Source organism: Zonotrichia albicollis, chromosome 2 (genome assembly GCF_047830755.1).
Source record: "Zonotrichia albicollis isolate bZonAlb1 chromosome 2, bZonAlb1.hap1, whole genome shotgun sequence".
Classification (NCBI taxonomy): domain Eukaryota; kingdom Metazoa; phylum Chordata; class Aves; order Passeriformes; family Passerellidae; genus Zonotrichia; species Zonotrichia albicollis.
Genome location: NC_133820.1, coordinates 34,970,794 through 34,987,336, shown reverse-complemented (window position 1 = coordinate 34,987,336; position 16,543 = coordinate 34,970,794). Strand labels below are relative to the sequence as shown.

General features: G+C 47.4%; 3 protein-coding genes and 1 long non-coding RNA gene across 7 annotated transcripts; 2 read left to right on the top strand and 2 right to left on the bottom strand.

Moving 5' to 3' along the window:
* Positions 1–252: 252 nt before the first annotated feature.
* RMP64 (ribonuclease MRP subunit p64) lies at positions 253–6,787 on the top strand. 2 transcript variants are annotated; one of them, XM_005486153.4, is made up of 9 exons: positions 253–421; positions 584–735; positions 1,488–1,564; positions 1,659–1,790; positions 2,142–2,219; positions 3,112–3,473; positions 4,140–4,201; positions 4,660–4,910; positions 5,370–6,787. In XM_005486153.4, the coding sequence occupies exons 1-9, from the start codon at positions 268–270 to the stop codon at positions 5,764–5,766; spliced, it is 1,665 nt and encodes a 554-aa protein (XP_005486210.2). In that variant the 5' UTR covers positions 253–267; the 3' UTR covers positions 5,767–6,787. The 2 variants fall into 2 exon arrangements, with proteins under 2 accessions (XP_005486210.2, XP_074390827.1); XM_074534726.1 differs by having other exon boundaries at positions 581–735.
* TAF13 (TATA-box binding protein associated factor 13) lies at positions 6,418–8,816 on the bottom strand. Its single transcript, XM_005486151.4, has 4 exons — positions 8,657–8,816; positions 8,454–8,532; positions 7,895–7,992; positions 6,418–7,056 (listed from the first exon to the last, which is right to left on the bottom strand). Exons 1-4 carry the CDS (start codon positions 8,681–8,683, stop codon positions 6,886–6,888), a joined length of 375 nt encoding a protein of 124 aa, XP_005486208.1. The 5' UTR covers positions 8,684–8,816; the 3' UTR covers positions 6,418–6,885.
* An 85-nt stretch (positions 8,817–8,901) lies between these two features.
* On the top strand, positions 8,902–14,849 carry LOC141728153 (uncharacterized). Its single transcript, XR_012578934.1, has 2 exons — positions 8,902–9,147; positions 10,155–14,849. It is a non-coding gene; the product is annotated as an uncharacterized LOC141728153 (long non-coding RNA).
* GTPBP8 (GTP binding protein 8) lies at positions 9,743–14,922 on the bottom strand. 3 transcript variants are annotated; one of them, XM_014266415.3, is made up of 7 exons: positions 14,574–14,922; positions 14,206–14,304; positions 13,598–13,728; positions 13,152–13,251; positions 12,629–12,747; positions 12,062–12,184; positions 9,743–11,457 (listed from the first exon to the last, which is right to left on the bottom strand). In XM_014266415.3, the coding sequence occupies exons 1-6, from the start codon at positions 14,865–14,867 to the stop codon at positions 12,100–12,102; spliced, it is 828 nt and encodes a 275-aa protein (XP_014121890.2). In that variant the 5' UTR covers positions 14,868–14,922; the 3' UTR covers positions 9,743–11,457; positions 12,062–12,099. The 3 variants fall into 3 exon arrangements, with proteins under 3 accessions (XP_014121890.2, XP_014121891.2, XP_005486211.2); XM_014266416.3 differs by having other exon boundaries at positions 9,743–11,358; XM_005486154.4 differs by having other exon boundaries at positions 9,767–11,460.
* Positions 14,923–16,543: the final 1,621 nt, after the last annotated feature.

Genomic DNA, 16,543 nt, shown 5'->3' with positions numbered 1-16,543 from the left:
GGCTGGGGACTGGGCTCACCCCCAGGACCACGCCTGCACCGCCTCACGGCTGCTGCTGCGCTGGCTCGCAACGACCACAGCTCCCTAGGCGCACAGTGGAGAATTGCGAGGTTTAGAAAGTGTGAGTAACACTCATGATTTATAGTTATTTCCCTTCTCGCTTATAGCATTTGGGAATGTAGCGCACCAGCGTCAGGCCCCGGGCCATGACGCACCCCCGCGGGGTGATTTGGTCCAGCCCGCGACTCTCCCCGCCGGCCCGCCCGGATGGTGCCGCCCACGTCGGGGCTCGCCGCACGCAGCGGGAAGATGGCGGCGCCCAGGGCGGCGTGGGACGGGAGGAACGAGCCTTGGAACCGGCTGGACGTGCCCTGGCCCGCGAACAGCGCCGCGGTGCCGCTGGCAGGCCAGCACCCCGCAGGTCCCGGCGCGGTGCCGAGGGGTTGGGGGGGTGTTCGAAGCCGCTCCCGGGTGTTTGCGGTGGGTGGTCGGTCGGTGGGAGCCGGAGCAGCGGCCGGAGCGGCGGCGGGCGCTGGTGCCGCTGCCCGGCGCTGAGGCGCTGCCCGGGTCTCGCCCGCAGTAGGGTTACTGTCGGCGCTGCGGCGGCGCTGCGACATCGCCGGGAAGCGGCTGTCGGGGCCGGGCCTGGCCGCCGAGGGACGCGTCCTGCGCGCCGTGCTCTACGTGTACCACAGCCGGCTGCTCCGGCACCGGCCCTACCTGGCCCTGCAGCAGGTGAGCACCAACCCCGCCGGGCCGGCAGGGACCCGGCGCTGGGTGCTCCCGGCCCCGGTCACCACTCCCCGAAAGGCCTTTCGAGTAGCACTTAGCGCCTGGAGCATCGTGCAAAAAAAGTTTGTGAGCAGGTGCATTTTTGTTTTCTCATGGTTGAGCCCAGTGGGTTTCTTGGCCCTCTGCAGCAATTGCAACTTCAGTTTTCGCCTGGTCTTCGATACTCACGCTGAGACCTGAAATAGGTATTATTCCATACCTTTGCATACACGAATAATACAGGGACATCATTGCAGTGATAGGAGGGAGGAATAATATTCCTATCCTACTTATTAGATATTTTCTGTTTTAAGATGAAAAGTGAACACCTTGCCAGTTTTCTAGGGAAGGGGTTGTCAGCATTTTCAAATAACTTTTTTGAAATGGACCAGGAATAGCACTTACCTTCTTGATTTGCTTATGTGTTTTTCTTCTTGACATCCAATAGTAAAGGCCCTTGTATGCAGCAGGAAAATCATGCAGCACCAATTAAACATGGCCTACTCCAGTCCTTCACTTAATTCTATATTTAGAATGCAGAGTGATGAAGGGATGTTTTTCATCATTGTGCAGATATAGAAATGTCCCAGAACATCCCATCACACAGAGCTCCAGTGTATGCTGTTAAACTGATGATATAATGACAGTTTAATATAGGGACAGTTCTTAGACCAGTCTCTCAAAATACCAGTCAAAGGAGTTTTCTTTTCTCCTAGGTAGAGCAATGTTTAAAGCGCCTATGGAAAATGAATCTGGTGGGCTGCCTGGAAACTCTGGTAGGACTGATTCCCAAGTAAGTGGCATGATCCCATGTCTTGTACTGTCTGCAGAGCTAAAGGAAGAGGATGCTAGATTGTAACCAACTCTTCATCCTTGTATCACCACAGAAGAAACGCATCTAAAGCCCAGGCGGAGTGCTTGGTTCCCAGCCAGCCTATTCTGGAAACTGTGGCTTTGAAGGTATTGGGAGGCTGCAAGCTCATACTACGTCTACTGGATTGTTGCTGTAAAGCTTTTCTGTATCCTTTTTTTACCACAAAAACATTATCTTAGAGTTCACCAGTAGCACCTCATAAGAGGTGTTGTGTAGGCCCTGTATTACTGATGGACTCAACTGTGCAATTCATAGGTGCAACTTGAAATTTCTTTGATAGCCAGAACCTTCATTTCAAGTTATTATGTGGAAACCTCAGGCTGTTTGGCGAGCAGCTGTTCTGGCCTTGAGCCAGCACAGTATCCAAACAAAGTTTGGATACTCATCTCCCAGATTATTCCAGGATATTGCCTTGTGAATTGCCCCTAGTTGGTGTGTTCAGCAACTCTCTATACATGCTGTTTATTTTTTTAGCCTTGACTGCTATAATCTTCAGCTTGTCCGTTAAACACCTCTGCTCGAAGGAATTCATACTCCTGAATACTGTGGCTTCAGGGCTCCTGAGCCGGCTCTGGTTTGTGTGTTCAAAAGTCTGTCTGGTTTGTGTTTGTCTGTTTGATGTGCCTGTCAGGGAGAAGGGCTTGTAATTAGGCCTTGCTGCTAAGGGAGCTTTATTCAGTTGGGAGTAGGAGAAGGGAGGTCCCTCCATGCCTTTGGACTTGATTTTAGAACCTGCAGAGTTGTACAAGTGGAGAGAGACTTCTTACACGCTCTTATTGAAGGCTTTATTTTTGGATCTTAGCAAACTATATGTACCTCTAATGAAATCAGTGTTAGTGTCAGTCTGCCACAAACACCTGGTACTCTGCACAGCAAGGAGTAAGTCCTGCATCATGCTGAAATGGGAAGGCTGGGTTAAACATGTTCTATTATACTACTGAGTTTTCTAGGGAAATTGGTTGTTCTGGTTTCTCTCGGTCTGGGAGAATAACTGCTGTCTATAGCTGAAGGAGTAACAACATTGCTAGAACAACTTTCTGTGACACAAGAAATCTTGTAACTCAAGGAAACCAACTTTCTGTGACACAAGAAATCTTGTAACTCAAGGAAACGCAGAGCAGGCAATTGTATGGCATCAGGCCTGAGCTGGTGCAGAGTGCTTCTGTGGGAAGACTTCATGGCACCTTGGATGTGACCCAACAACCTGATGGGTCCCAAGTGTGGCACTCAGCAAAACTCTATGGAAGTGGAGGGGCTCCTGATCAGGAACTTTCAAGTCACTTTTGCATGCTGATCTGGGATAGTTCCTTAAAGCTCAGACTTAAGGAAAGCAGGGTGATGGAGTATAAAAAGGTAAATTTGTACTGAGGGGAAACATGAAAGGACCATTGAGTTGAAGGTAGTTGTTCAGTGAGCATTATGTTTTGCTAGAGGAGACTCCATTCCTTTTTGTCCTCTGTCTGCAGGATCCAGTACATGTGTGTATTGCAGACCCTCATGTCCTTGTACAGTGCCTTGTCAACAATGCTTCAGCTGGTATCTGAAACCCAGAAGACCCCTTATATCAAGGGTTTTACCTTCCCTTCTGATGTTGGTGACTTCCTTGGAGTCAATGTATCTTCTGAAGCAAAGAAGCAAAAGGCTAAAATGCTTACAGCAAAAAAATCTACCAGCTGGATGACGAAGTTCTTCCCAGCAATGCCAGAGGCAGTATCAAAGGTTGGGACAAAGAGAAAATCTGAGACCCGTACAAGTGCTGTGAAAAACCGTGGCATCCTGTGCCCTGTGGACATTGGAGAGACAGTTGTGGTGCCCACAGCCAGGAGAGGTAAAGCCTTGTGCCAGTGTAATGGTTTCTGATATCTCAGAGACTGACTGCAACTTCTGTCCCACAGGGCCAAGCACTTCTACTACCTACAGTGTGGTTCTTGTACAAACTCCCTGTCCTTGGAAGAGAATGCTGCATGTGCCCTTGCATTTATAAAGCTGTGGATAATGTCAGTATCATGATTTTTGGGGGGGTGTTTCTTTTAATCAGGAAACAGCCTTGAGAGAAGCAGGTAATGAATGCAGTATACAGGTCCTGAAAATAGTTATTTGTACTTTTCTGCTTTTGCATAGCTAAGAAGCTATGGGCACTGTCTGTAACCCATACAAGAGCAGGTAAGGCTGTAGGAACAGGATGCAAGTATCCTGTGTTGGCTGGTTCTGAACTGTGCCCAAATCTTCCTCTGCAGTCAGGGCTATGGCCAGTTACTGCAGCCATCCATGTGTTTGTGCGAAGCTTTTATCCATTAAGTTCTCCTTTGCAGCCATCTGTAAACCTCTGCATGCTCTTCATTCCTTGCCAGCTGCAATGCAAAACTAGTGTAGTCCCCTTGAGTTTGCCTGGAAATGTTGAGTACAGGTGTGAGCCTGCAGAGAGTTCTGTGGTGTCTCTGTGCAAATAAAACTATCTCAGTGTTGTAATGAGAACTCTTTTCTCTCTCTGTAGGGAAGCACCCAGGGTTTGATGTGAAGAGCTTGCTTAGGCCATCCAGACATCCCACACAAGAGGTTTGTATGGTATTGTTTTACATGTTAGGTTGGTGGTTTGGGTTTTTTGTACACAATAGTTTTTTTATTTTTGTATTGTAAAGACTCTAACACTTGAAACATGATATCCCTGATTGAAAATGTCCCCTTTTCCTGCCTTATTTTTGCTTGTCTTGCAACTCAGGTTAGTGTGGAAGCTTTGCACAGAAAATCAATCACTACTTATTTCTGCTTGGGAATTTGGGCATTTGTTGGTTTGTCAAGTGAAATGACCAGAGACCAAGTCAGCAGTAGACAGAAATAGAAATTCTAAATATCTGCATCTTCTTTTTGTATTCCACAAAACAAGACTGCTCTTCCCTTTTCTCCTTAGAAAATAAGGAATATTCTCACAACATTCTGGGTTCTGCTCCCTTCCAGCAGAAAGGATCAAACACGTCATCTTTTTAAAACACTTTTTCTGTTACTGTTTGTTTCAGGGTCTGAGCATTGCATCAACACTTCTTCAAGCAAAGTCATCGCCACTTTTGTCTCAGATAGTAAAATCACAGCACACTGGATCTCTTGTGCAGATGGTCCAAACAGCTGCATCATTTGGGGAGCTGTCAGAGGCACTCAGAAAAGCTATTCTGTGGTGCAAAACCAACAAATTCAAATCAGAAGCTTATTTTCTGCGTAACAAGTTGTTGAAAAGCAACCGGCTACACCATGTGGAGGCTCAAGGATGCAGGTAGTTTTGCATGGGTGTGGGATTTCTGAGTCTAACATTTGTATTTTAGTATTATGTATTTTGCTATAGTATAGTGAAACACAGTGGCCTAAGCCATTATTTTAAAACTCAGGATCACTAGTTCAGGTTACTGGGTGCTCTGACCATGGGCATTCTGTTTAGTTTCAGTCACTTGTGATTTAAAAAGGCTTTAAAAGGCTATCAAATGTACAGTACTTAGGAGGGAGGATGAAAATGCAACTTAAATCATCTGCATGTTTTATGGTAACAAATGTATGAGGCAAGGGTTGTGTTTATTCAGACTGCTTTGGCTACTATTGTACAAGGTGCTGTTCTGTTTCCTTGGTATGCTAAGGAAAATTATAGAGATGGGTAATAATGAAATCTCTCCAAGCTCCAAATGAATTAACACTTTAGTAGCTGATAAAGTTCTGTTTTGTAAATTTTGCTCCCTTTAAGCTTGAAGAAAAAGCTGCGCTGTGTGAAAACATCTGTCTGTAAACACCTCCTGTATGGGTCCCAACACACGCGCTGGCCGAGGCAGCACCTCCAGGCACGCTGCTGCCGAAGGAGGATCAGATCGTCGGCGCTCTTGAAGGCAGCTCCAAAGACTGGTGGGCAAAAGCCTCCTGAGCTTTTTGGGGTCTGTGAGAACAGTGCATCACTCATCCTCCCAGCTTACCAAGATGGGTCTCCAAGTCAGGAAGAACATTCCAGCATTGATACAGGACATGTCAGACTAAGCACAACAGGGACCCCTAAGCAACTGCTGCTGGAAGGAAGCCCTGGCCTTGTGTGGAAAGAACCTGCTGAGAACACAGAAATTGATTCTATTTTTGCAGCAATAGGTGTCTGATCCTGGATTTGAAGGAGGAAAGGGTTCAAGTCATTCTAGTTTTTTGTTGTTTGGTGGGGGGTTTTTTTGTTGTTTGTTTTTATTTTTTAAGTAAACCCCTCTGAACCCTAATGGTGTCTCAGTAACTCACATTGTGAATTCTGTTAAGAAAGTAACAACTATTTTATTATGTTTTTGTAAACCAGCTTTTTTTTAATGGCTGATTTTTATATTTTTAAGGGTGTTCCAAAAAACTGAATAGTCACCTTTCTTTTACCTACCCTTGTCCAGGAACAGTGACTTTGTTACCCATACTCAGTGTTCCCTCTCTATTGCCTGACCACATGTTAAGTGCTGCTGTCAAATCCACAGTGCAAACAGTTCCCATCCATGGCAGAAAGGCTGCAGCTGATCACTCACTGCTGCTTTGGACAAAAGACTTGCCAAAACCTTTCCAAGCCTTACACTCTTCCTTCTGTGCTGCTTGTAGAGGGGACAGCCTTGATGTGCAGTATTATTGCTGTTTCAGCATTTGTTATGCTTGTTCTGAAATGAGGAGTTAACTGAAGTTACCTCCCCATTATAGCTGTTCCAGAAGTAGGGAAAAGCACAGCTGTGGCCTGTATTACCTGCCTTGTATGAACTGATCAATGTACATTTAGTTACGAAACGTGGGCACAAACTTATGTTTTATTCAAAATGCATACACAGAGCAAAGAGCACAACTTTGTTAGTAGTTTGGGCTTAAGGTCTTTGTACACATAAACAAGATCTTTTTTCAAGGTTTCCTGTCACAGGAATACCCAGTGACAACTGAATCAATTTTAGAGAACTGGGAATCATCAGCCCTTGAGCCATCTGATGCAACACAGGCCTACTTGAAACAGATTCCTGCCATTGCAGGAATTTTTAGAGGTCTTTTTCTCATTTCCTGAAATGGTATAAAAGTACCTAAGTATACCACATACAATCAGGTAATGTTTCAGCTGCTTGAATATGTCTCAGAAAAGGCTGGGAGTGATGGCAGACATCCCAGCAGTGACCTCCATCCTAAAAACCCCTTCCAAACAACATGCATGATCTTCCTTCTTAGTGGCAGCAGGTGGCCAAATAATGACCCCGTGCAGCTTGTGCACAGATTCAAGACCCATAGTTTGCTTCATCAAAGGCCTTTCTGGCTCGTTTCAGTTCTTCATTCATAGTTAGGAGGTCTTTAACTCTGGCAAACTTCCGGGGGTCCTTGCGTATTAGAAAGACAATGTCCTCAACCTGCACCCGACCCTGCCGCCCGATGGACATGGCCTTGTGTGTCTGTCAGAGGGGAAAAAAAAGTCAGCAGTGTTCCTTTGCCATGGTGCTTTCTTAAGGTCTCAATTCCACTTTAGTTCCTGTCATTTTATAATAAAAAAGCAAGCAATTGCAGGTTCTGGGCACCATCATCCTAGTCACAAGAGAACTTCCCAGTAAACCATGGACTTACTCTGCTGTCACTTATACCCTGAACATAACCACTGCATATACATCACTTAATGGTATCAAAACAAAGGCCAGTTTACACATACGACACCCAGCCTGCAGAATGGCTGAAGATTAGGCATGATTTGGAAGCAGTGTGAGGTAACTGTATCAGAGGACAGTGTAGGGTATTTTGATAAGCATAGAAAAAAGACTAGCATTTCAACAGAAAGGGGAATGTTTGGATACTTAGAAATGGTATCCAAGTCTGGAAGAGAAATGGCCTCAGGCCCAAGAATGCATTCCTTTTGTAGGGCAGAGATAAGTTCCCATCCATGTACAGACACTGGGCAAACACAAAAAGTTGACAACCTTTCAAATCTGAGCCAAATTTTCTGTCAGCTGCACATACAGTGATGCCACAGTGAACCCCAAAGTCAGGTGGGTATTTCCCCTGCTACAATACTAATCTAACTGCTACTTAAAGACTTCAGTGTTCTAAATCCACATGGAGTGAGGTGCATAAATTTTGCTTTAATACTGGGAAAACAAAATCCAAGTTTATGTTTCTCCTACTAATGCCATGAGTTTGGGGCCTGGGATAATGCAGTATTTGAGTCAGAAGCATTAACCTTCAAAAAGCTAAAGTTCTGCTGAGGGTGTTTTTTGACCATGCCATCTAGAGCTGACTTACCATTTCAGTGATAAACTCTATTACCAGGTCCTCAAGAATGTCCACCGATTCTGTGTAAGGGTTCTGGTCATCTCCAAATCCATACATCATGCACCTTACTGCACAAAGAAACACTCAGCATGAGGCTTTCATCTATTTAGTGCTGCATGCATCTAGTTAGACCTCACCAGCCTGCACGTTCCTGCACCAGGACGGCCCTCTCATCTGCCAGGGAAGACAAATCTTGAGAAAACATACAGGAAATTACAACAAACAGAAGCCAACAAAAGCCCTCCTGCAGGCACAGGAACTGTGCATACAGAAAAGCATGTCTGAGGACAGGCTCTCTGAATATTCATTTAGGCTGCAAAGCACTGCATAGTGACAGCGCAGCTAACTTTGGGCACAGCTAGGTCCAGAGCATACGCTAGCAGTATTTTTGAGGGGGGTCTACATGGCAGATTTCTGCAATTGCAGCTAAGGCACATTATGAAAGCCGCTGTTTTGCTAAGGAGAAGTGAGTTTGGGGACCCCATAGCTGTCAGCTCGGGGTTTCAGCTGGGTACCCGGCCCGACTTACGCTCTTTGGAGAACAGCCGCTTCCTCCTGCCCTGCCCGCCGTCCAGGCCCCCGCCGGCGTCCTCCGCGTCCTCTTCGAACTACGCGGGCACAGCGGCGGGGAGGCCGCAGTCAGCGCCCGTCTGGCCCCGGCCCCTTCCCGCCGCTCCCCCGACGGCGGCTGGGCTGTGGATCCCCGGGAAGGGCAGCCCCTCCACCACTCACCGGCACATCCTCCTCCTCATCCGCCATGGCTGCCCCGCGGCCCGGAACAGCTTCGGCGGCCCGGCCCCGCCCCCCGGCCCCGCCGAGCCGCGCCGGGCGGGACGGGTGGAGCGGGCGGCGCTGCGGGGCCTGCCTGGGCGGGGGGCAGCGCCGTGCGGCTGCGGCGTAGCTCTGGTAGCCCTCCCCAAAGCTGGATATGACATTCGTTGTTGGATTGCCGGATCGGGATAGCGTGGTTTGAAAGTGAGCTCGGGAGGTGTCTGTTAACCCCTCTGCTCGAAAGAGGGTCAGCCACGAGGTCAGAAAGGGTGCCTTTTCACAGTCGGTTTGTAAGGTTGGTAGGGGCTTTTCCTTCCCTTCAGCGAGGCACACTTGCCCATGTTCACAAAATCATAGAAGGTAAAAGAGTTGGGATAAAGCCTTTAATGACCATCTAATCCCAACCCCCTTGCCATGGACATGGACACCTCCATGAGACCAGGTTGCCCAAGGTAAGTCCCCTCTTTCAGTTTGTACCCATTCCCCTTTGTCCTAGCACTGGAGTTTCTGGCCTGGCTTCTCTTTAGGCTCCCTTCATGTACTGGAAGGTTGCTATGAGGTTTCCACCTTCTGGATAGCACCCGACTGTCTCAACTTGTCTTTGTAGGTGAAGTGCTCCAGACCTGTTGTATTTCCATAGCTGCTGTCAGCCCCTTTGCTCCAGCCCTGCCCTTGAGCAGGTCCACTGTTTCCCCCAGTTTGGTGCCCTAGGCACGTTTGATAGCAATGCACTTCTTCCAGATTTCTCATAAAGATGTTAAACTGGACACATTCCAAAATGCATCCTTGCTGTGTTCCACTTGCAACTGCCATGCAACTGGCATATGACCCATTGGCTTCTATGCTCTGAGCTCAATTGTTTAACCAGTTTTTACTGAGCTACTAGCACACCTGTCCAGACTGCAGCGTTCTAATTTTGGACACTTGCAAAAATACTGTCTTTGTAGTGTCAGGGTTGTGACGACACACCAGACCAGACACATGACAGAGTAGAGGAAGAAAATGGAGATTGTACTACTGAAAGACCAGGAAAGATGCACAAGGTGAAATCCTTTTCCAATGAAGCTAATATTCAACATAATTTCTGTAAACAAAAGCTGCAGAATAGGCATAGCTTTACCACATAATGACAGGAGCCTTAAGTAAAGCTTGCACACCGCTAACAACTAAAGACACTTGAATTTAAAACCAAAATGAGCTCTACTGTATCTGTATGCTGCCAGGCCCACCCCCCCACGCATCATGAGGGGGAAAGAAAGGGACATCTTTTGTGTCCCCGGCCTGAGAAAATGCAGCTCCTCACTTGGCAATTCAGCTTGTTCCTTAAGAACCTGGCAAAAAAAAGTCCAGTAGCATGTCAAGACACCAGCTTTCCCAAAGCCCATTTCCATAAAGGCACTTAAATCCAGGTTTTACTTTTTAGGGAGAGGACTTGATTTTATTTACTGTTTTGTCATAGGGGCATTGTCACACTCAAGAATCAAACTGCAGTATTGGCTCCTGCAAATGGCTGGCCAAAATGCAGGAGTTATTCCAGTATCTGAAGCACTTCTGAATAAAACCAAGATGTGTCTGGAAGTAAAACTGGTTCTTCTGGAGAAGGTGGTACCTAATGTTCCCTGCATACACATCCAGTTTGTTTGTACAAATGGATTAACAGGACATATTTAATGTATTTAAGTGATTAGTAAAAGACTTCCTAGCATTGTAAGGGGTTGTAATGAAATTTAGGGGGTTTTATTCTGAGGAAGGACTTAAACTAGAACTGCACTTTTTTGCAAATTCAGGGTTATTTTCAGAGGCTCATCAGTCAAGGCTGAGGCCCTGAAAATTACAGCCTTGACAAGATTGATGTTTCTGGAAGGTCCTGGTTTAAAGATTCTACAAAAAGGCCCTTCCTGAAGTGTTCACTTTCACCTGTTTCATCTGTATAGCCACTACTCCATTTCTAGGATGATGCATCTCTTGGGCTGGTTTGCCCTGCAGCATTTTAAGATTACAGAATTACAAGTTTCATCACTAAGATGCAGAAGCTATAGAGTCACATTTACTGCATTCATCACATGCTCCTGTTCCTACATGTATGCTGAAAACAGATCTTGTCTCATGTCTAGTGTGTTACAAGAAATTGCATAGTGAAAGAAAGTGGTATTTCTAGTCCTTTTGCACTGTCAGAGTAATTTAGAAAAGAACTTTCCTTTCTTGAGGTTTAAACTCTTGATGCAAGTAACTGACAACTGCATAACCAGCCTTGGCCACATTAAGACATGGCAAAGACTGAGTGCCAGGGTTTGACACAGGCACTTCATAGCTTCAGACTCAGTTCTCCTATATGAGTGCTGCTGTTGATGGCTGTCCTTTTGTCCAGTTCTGTCTTGTAACTGGACAGTTTGAAGTGCTCTTAGACAGACACAGCTGCTGTGGGAAGCAGTTCCCCTAAAGTGTACAGGACACATCGGTGTTGTGCTTCAGCTGCCAGGGTAGAGCCGATACAGATCATGGATGGTGTGCCTCAGATCTGGCATTTCATCCACGTGGAGCTGCAGAAATTCATGCTGGATCTCAAAACAGAAGGTAGATGCAGCACTGACTCATGACAGTGTGCAGGATAGGGCTCCTCTAGATGTCAGTCTTTTATTCCACTCTGTTTCAAGCCAACACTCCTAGAAAAGCAGATCCCATAAAAGATGTGTTCTTTCCTTCATCCTTGCAGAACAGGGACAACTCAATGTCTGCAAGCAAGGCATGCTATCCTGCTGCACCTACTGAACACAGGACACGAAAGAGTTACAAAAGTAAAATATACAAGACATCAAACACACCTTCACAGAAAACAGGTTGGCTATTTCCACTCTGCATGGCCTTAGAGCAGGTAGGTTGCACAGGAGGTAGTTTGTGGCCCCAGCTATCCTAACCCTAACCCCAGCTGTGAGAAGTAAATCTCTGTGTATCATACAGTTCAACTGAGCAATACAGTTTCCTTAATGTTAGGGCTGTAGTTTTTCTTTCCTAGATTAAATGCCTCTTTATTAATGATATTACTAGACTGTCTCTAGTACCCTAAATATAGTGGAGGTTAGGCATGAAGTAGCAGATTTTTGAACATTTCAGTGTAGGGAGAGGAAATGCTGTATTAAAACTTCCCTTCTCTATGGAGGTTATCTACTTTTTTTCTCCTTAGCACAATCATGTAAGTTTTATGAAACAGTTTTATAATAACCTGGATTAATTCACATTGCAAACTTCCTGAACTGATGAACCTAATAAAGAAAAAAAAATAGCTTTATAAATACTAATTTATTCAAAAATACCATATAGTAACTTGGGCTATTTGCAACAAAAACCCCAGACCTCTGGTTTTGGTACCTTTTGTTCCTGATGAGCCAAGCAGATCAGCAGGCTTTTCAGCTGGCCTCTACAGTGGGCAGGTTTCCAGTAACATGGGCTACAAAACACCTGAGCAAGTGAACCCCCAAGAACTCCACAGAACTGTGGGAACAGAGGCAGAGATGTTCAGTGCCACATATTGATGTATCTTGGAGTAATAAAGACAAACAGCCACTGGCTGTGCTCAGTCACACATCTCAGAGTACACCTTGGGAAAAGCCTGCACTTTGGCTATGTAATCCAACAATTGCAGCTCTTACTGTTAGCAGAGCTCCAAATAAAATGGGAAAGCCTGCTACCATGCAGCACAGGAATTGCTGCCCTGCTTTGAGAAAGGCCAAAGGAAGAAGCACCCTTGGAAACAAACCTCACTCAGTTGCAGAGAAGGGGGAAAGAAGAGAAGGGACATTTCCCAATCAGCAGCCCACCCTCTATCCTTGGGGCACAAAGAGGTGCTGCCTCTAGACCATACAGACTTGTGCTGGTATCTTGCCCTACTGAACTCATCACCAGAAACGCAACAGCAGCAGTGGAGAGGAACTTTACCTGACCAGGAACAGCTGAGGAAAGCATCCCTGTGTGTTCTCCTTTACAAACTCCTGGATCTCCAGTACATTCTTTAACAATAATCCCCTGGATGCTCGGTCAATTTTTGTTAACACCATCTGCACGGATCCAGAAAGGGAGGATTCAGAGAAGAAAGTAAGATTATTTTGCTGTTAAGCTGGAAGATCTGTAAGAGTCCTACATCGTCTTACAAAGCAGTCTGAAAGCTCTGGTAATATCTAGGGGAAAAAATAGTCTAACACAGTTCACCAAAACTATGGCTTGCATAAGGAGTGCACCTTTTCAAGCTGCTCAAGCTGAGCACTGAAAAAAAAATCTATTTAATAAACCACATAAAAACCCCTCTTAAATCCCATTTGCCTTCCTCAACACATTATAAACCCATTTTATTAACAATAAAGGGTTACTGCTTAGGTAGATCAACTTGCATAAGCTCAGGTGGAGAGTACCTTTCTAGATTACCTGTACCTTATAACCAACCCAAGAATGAACCATTACCTACCACATAAGGAATCCCAAACTCTTCCAGCATCTCTACTGCAATATGATCTGTTTTCTGGAGTCCAACTACACCATCAACTAATAGGAAAGTCCTCTTCAAGCTGCCAGAAATACAAGCAACAGTAATTATCACCATTATTTCATGCCTGCTCTGCTGCTTCCAAATTCATAAGCAAAAACAAGTAACATGGGATCTGGGGATAGGAAGAGCCAAGAAAAGTCATGCATGGAAACTAAGGGTCAGCATGGAGCAGCACCTCAATCTTTCATGCTCTTTTGACATATCTGAGCATTAATGAGTGACAAGGCAGAGGCTTCCAGGGAAAGGATGTCAGAACTAATGGATGGAAGCAGCAACCCCTCTGCATTTTCTCCCCTCATTACAAGATGCTGTACAGGGGTGTCAGTCTGGCTTTCCCTGTGCTGAGGTACAGGTGGGTCCCTTACTTGTGCCGTTCCTGCAGATAGGCCTCCACCATCTGAACAAAGTCCTGCGGGGTGCGATAGCCGTATCCTGGCATATCCACCAGAGTAAAGTACTTCCCTACTTTGAAGAAATTCATCTTCTTGGTGTGGCCCTGAAGAGAGGATTTGAGGCACGATGAAGCACAGGGGTGGTTTCTAAAAAAGCTGCTTTAAGCAGTGTACTAGGAGGTGCTCTGCAAAATGTCTCTATACCAAACTCCTACCCCGCCAGAATGCTTTAAACTGCCCAGTCTCCTACCCGTGTAGCAATCCTACATGGCTCTAATCATAAAATGGACTAAAAATACCTTAATGGCTCTCTAAGCTTGGTTCTTCTCAAAGGCCTTTACAGCACACCTGCTCAGGTAGTGCAGCTCCTTCATCTGCCTGAAGAGCTAGGCTGGGCTCCTTCTGCCTCTTCCTGGGCTAGAGCAAGGCCAGTGCCAGCCATGAGGACAGCTACCAGAGCCGGCACTTTCTGTCATTTCAGGCTAGGCAAGAGCTTGTTCCCTCCCACCCTTCTCAGCCCTATCCTCTGGACTGGTACCAGCTTATGACCCAAAGGCAGAGAAGTTAAAAACGTGACTCACCGGAGTTTTTGACACTCTAACTTCCACTTCTGGAGCCAGTGAAAACAAGGCCCGGATTAGAGATGATTTCCCTACATTGCTTCGGCCGATGAAGCACACCTGCAGGGGGAGAGGCAGAGAAGGCACATCTACACCTGCCCACCTCTCGCTGCAGCCAGTCCTGGTCACTTCCCAGCCACGGACATGCCAGGCTGCCGAGCTACACAACGGGTAACAACAACAAATAAACGATTTGTTAAAAAGCATCACTAAGTGCCCCACACATTGCGCAGCGCTCTGACAGAGCTGCACAACCACCCCACCACCCTTTACCCCGCAGCTGAGCCCAGCCCGGGGTGGCCCGGCCGCCTGGGCAGCGCTCGGCTGACCTCGGGCAGGGCCGGCGGCGGGGCATGGTCCATGCGCACGGCGGAGCTCACGTAGTCGATGGGGTGCCCGCGGTCGGACCTGAAGAGCGCCTCGGCACGCTGCAGGGCAGCCAGCCCGGGCTGGAAGAGGCGGAACGGCGCCGTGTCGGTGCCGGGCGCCAGGTACCGCTCCAGCTTCTGCAGCGGGAACACGATCGCGGTGCGGCGGCTCCGCTCCAGCCGCAGCACCTGGGACAGGGCGGCCAGCGGCAGCGAGGCCCGGCCCGCAGCACCACCCGCCCGGGGCAACAGCATCGCAGCGGCTGCAGGCGGGACCCGGCCGGCCCCGGAAGGCGGCGGGCGGGACGGCGGGGCGGGACAGCGGGGCGGTGCCGCGGCTGCCCCCCGCGGGCCGGCGGCTGTCGGGGCCCGGTACGGCGTGAGTACTCGCCGTCCGCGCCCACGCCGGTGCTGTCCGGGCCCGGCTGTTTGTAGAATCACAGAATATGCCGAGTTGGAAGGGCACACAAGGATCATCAAGTCCAACTCCTGGCCCTGCACAGCACCATCTCCAAATCACACCATGTGCCTGAGAGTGTTGTCCAGGCACTTCCTGAACTCTGCCAGGCTTGGTGCTGTGGCCACTTCCTTGGGGAGTCTGTTCCAGGGCCCAGCCACCCTCTAGAGGAAGAACCTGTTCCTGATATCCAACCTAAACCTCCCCAGACACAGCTTCAGGCCATCACCTCGGGTCGTGTCACTGGTCAGCACAGAGAAGAGATCAGTGCCTGTGCCTCCTGTTTGTGAGGAAGTTCCAGACTGCGATGAGGTGTCCCTCAGTCTTCTCCAGGCTGAACAGCCCAAGTGACCTCAGCTGCCCCTCATACAGCTTCCCCCTTCTCCATCCTCATTACCCTACTTTGGACGCTCTCTAACAGCTTCATACCCTCCTTATATTGTGACCAGAGCTACACAATATTCCAGGTGAGGCCGCCCCAGCTCAGAGCAGAGCAGGACAATCCCCTCCCCTGCCCGGCTGTGATGCCAGACCTGATGCCCTCAGGACAGGGCTGGCCCTCCTGGCTGCAGGGCACTGCTGGCCCAGGTTTACCTTTCCATCAACCAGGACCCCCAGGTCCCTTTCCACGGCGCTGCTTTCCAACTCATTGCCCAGTCTGTCCATACATTCAGGATTGCCCCATTCAAGATACAGAGTCTGGCACTTTCCCTTGCTGAACTTGATACAGTTGGTGATTGCCCAGTGCTTTAATTTATCGAGGTCTCTCTGCAGGATGTCTGCCTTTGAGCGAGTCAACAGCTCCTCCCAGTTTTGTATCCTCTTTTTAGCTCGGTGTCTTCTTATGTGTGTTCTCAGGCCAGGCCCAGCCACACTGTCAAGCTGCTGAGGGCTCCATGTGCTGATGCCCTGTTTGGCCATGGAGTAGGGCGAAGCAGCCCTGTCCTATAGCACTGTCTACCTCTCAGCTGCAGCCCCCAGTTTTCCAAGTGCTCTTCTGATAAGTAAAAAAATTAAGTTGTTTCAGGGGAAAAAAAAAACCAACCAACAAAACATTTTTTCAAGGACAACTATGTAGAGGTCAGTTTTATTTTGAATAAGATAAACCCAAAGCAACCATAAAACTGTTGTCACCTGTGTTCACACTATAGTAAGAAGACCCCTGAAGTTTTACTACTTAATTGATATGTATCAGAGTGCTGTTTTCCTATCAAAAAATACACATAAAGCTTTTTACATTGTTCTCCTTCATGACTACAGTTCATAGGGCTGTAAAACCACAGAAATAAATGTATGTCCTTGAAACATTTCAAAGTACTGTAATTTTAATACTATCAAATGAAAGTAAACTTCATCAGTATCTTCATAAAAGTAATGTGTGAAAATATTCTGATGTTCAACCTTACACCCAGGCCAGCCTGGACATCCTGTGGAACACTGCCTTTCCTTTGAGACAGAGACCCCTTTTCCTTCT